The 1,275-nt window shown below is 55.5% G+C and overlaps 1 protein-coding gene across 1 annotated transcript in view; it reads left to right on the top strand.

Moving 5' to 3' along the window:
• The window catches only part of TGFBRAP1 (transforming growth factor beta receptor associated protein 1), a 40,067-nt gene that overhangs the window by 34,374 nt on the left and 4,418 nt on the right, over positions 1-1,275 (top strand). Inside the window, exon 10 of the mRNA XM_006759524.2 lies at positions 1,052-1,272. Within this exon, the coding sequence (XP_006759587.1) occupies positions 1,052-1,272 (221 nt within the window). The remainder of the gene's footprint in view (positions 1-1,051; positions 1,273-1,275) is intronic.

Genomic DNA, 1,275 nt, shown 5'->3' with positions numbered 1-1,275 from the left:
TGGCAAAGGCGCCCGATTCCCTAGGGGCCGCCTTTGCCCTGCCCCCCAGCTCTTAGCTCCCCCCTGGGTTTCCGATCACTGTCAGTGGCAGGGGACTTCTTCCTGCTTTCCCTTTCGCCTCCCTGCATTGTGCCTACATATGCAAATTAACTGCCATCTTTGTTGGCAGTTAACTGCCATCTGAGTTGGCAGTTAATTTGCATATAGCCCTGATTAGCCAATGAAAAGGGTAGCGTCGTACGCCAATTACCATTTTTCTCTTTTATTAGTGTAGATTATGTGTAACAGGATATTGTAAAAATTAAGTTACGAGTTTTTTACTAAAACTTTCCTTACATACTGTCATATTGGCTGGGCCACATGCGGCCTGTGGGTTACAAGTTTGACATGCTTGCTTTAGGCCCGTGGTTGGCAAACCGCGGCTCTTTGGCCCCTTGAGGGTGGCTCTTCCACAAAATACCACGTGCGGGCATGCACGTACAGTGCGATTGAAACTTTGTGGCCCAGGCGCAGAAGTCGGTATTTTGTGGAAGAGCCGGTATTTTGTGGGAGAACCACACTCAAGGGGCCAAAGAGCCACATGTGGCTCGCGAGCCCCAGTTTGCCGACCACTGCTTTAGGTTGATGTAGACATGGATTTTAACAATGTGAACCCATATGCCTTTGCATGGAATAGAGTTCAAATTAGAATAAAGGGGTTTGGCCAACTGTATGGCGAGAGGTGACGTTACCTGTGATGCTTTTCTGCGTTAGTCAAGAGGCACTCACTGGACAGGCGGTCCTGTGGGCTGGTTGGAGGCCCCAGGCTGGCACGCAGGTCTCCTGGGCCTTCTGAGACCAGGGTCATGTGTTTTGTTCAGTCTCTAAACTCTGAGCAAAGCTGTATTCTGCGACCTGCCTGTCCTTAGTGAGGTAGTACGTGTCTTTGGCGTTGTGACATCAGATGCAAAGCGTGGACACGGACGCCTCTCCACATGGTCTGGGCGGGGCGTAGGAGCAGCCAGGCGCCAGCTTGACCTCGCGCTGTTCTGACCCATGGTTCTGCCCACAGAGAGAGTGCGGGGCGCTGGCCTGCCCATGGAGAGGGCCATCCTGCACGGGAAGCTGGAGGAGCACGAGCAGGCCCTGCGCACACTGGCGCTCGAGCTGGGGGACTTCCCTGCGGCCGAGGACTACTGCGCCTGGCGCTCCGCGGGCAGGGAGCCGGCCTACCGACGTCGGCTCTTCCACACGCTGCTGGCCCTGTACCTGGGCCCGGGCCCCAGCCCTCCCGCC

The sequence above is a fragment of the Myotis davidii genome, unplaced genomic scaffold (genome assembly GCF_000327345.1).
Source record: "Myotis davidii unplaced genomic scaffold, ASM32734v1 scaffold614, whole genome shotgun sequence".
Classification (NCBI taxonomy): Eukaryota; Metazoa; Chordata; class Mammalia; order Chiroptera; family Vespertilionidae; genus Myotis; species Myotis davidii.
This window is presented reverse-complemented; position numbering and strand designations above follow the sequence as displayed.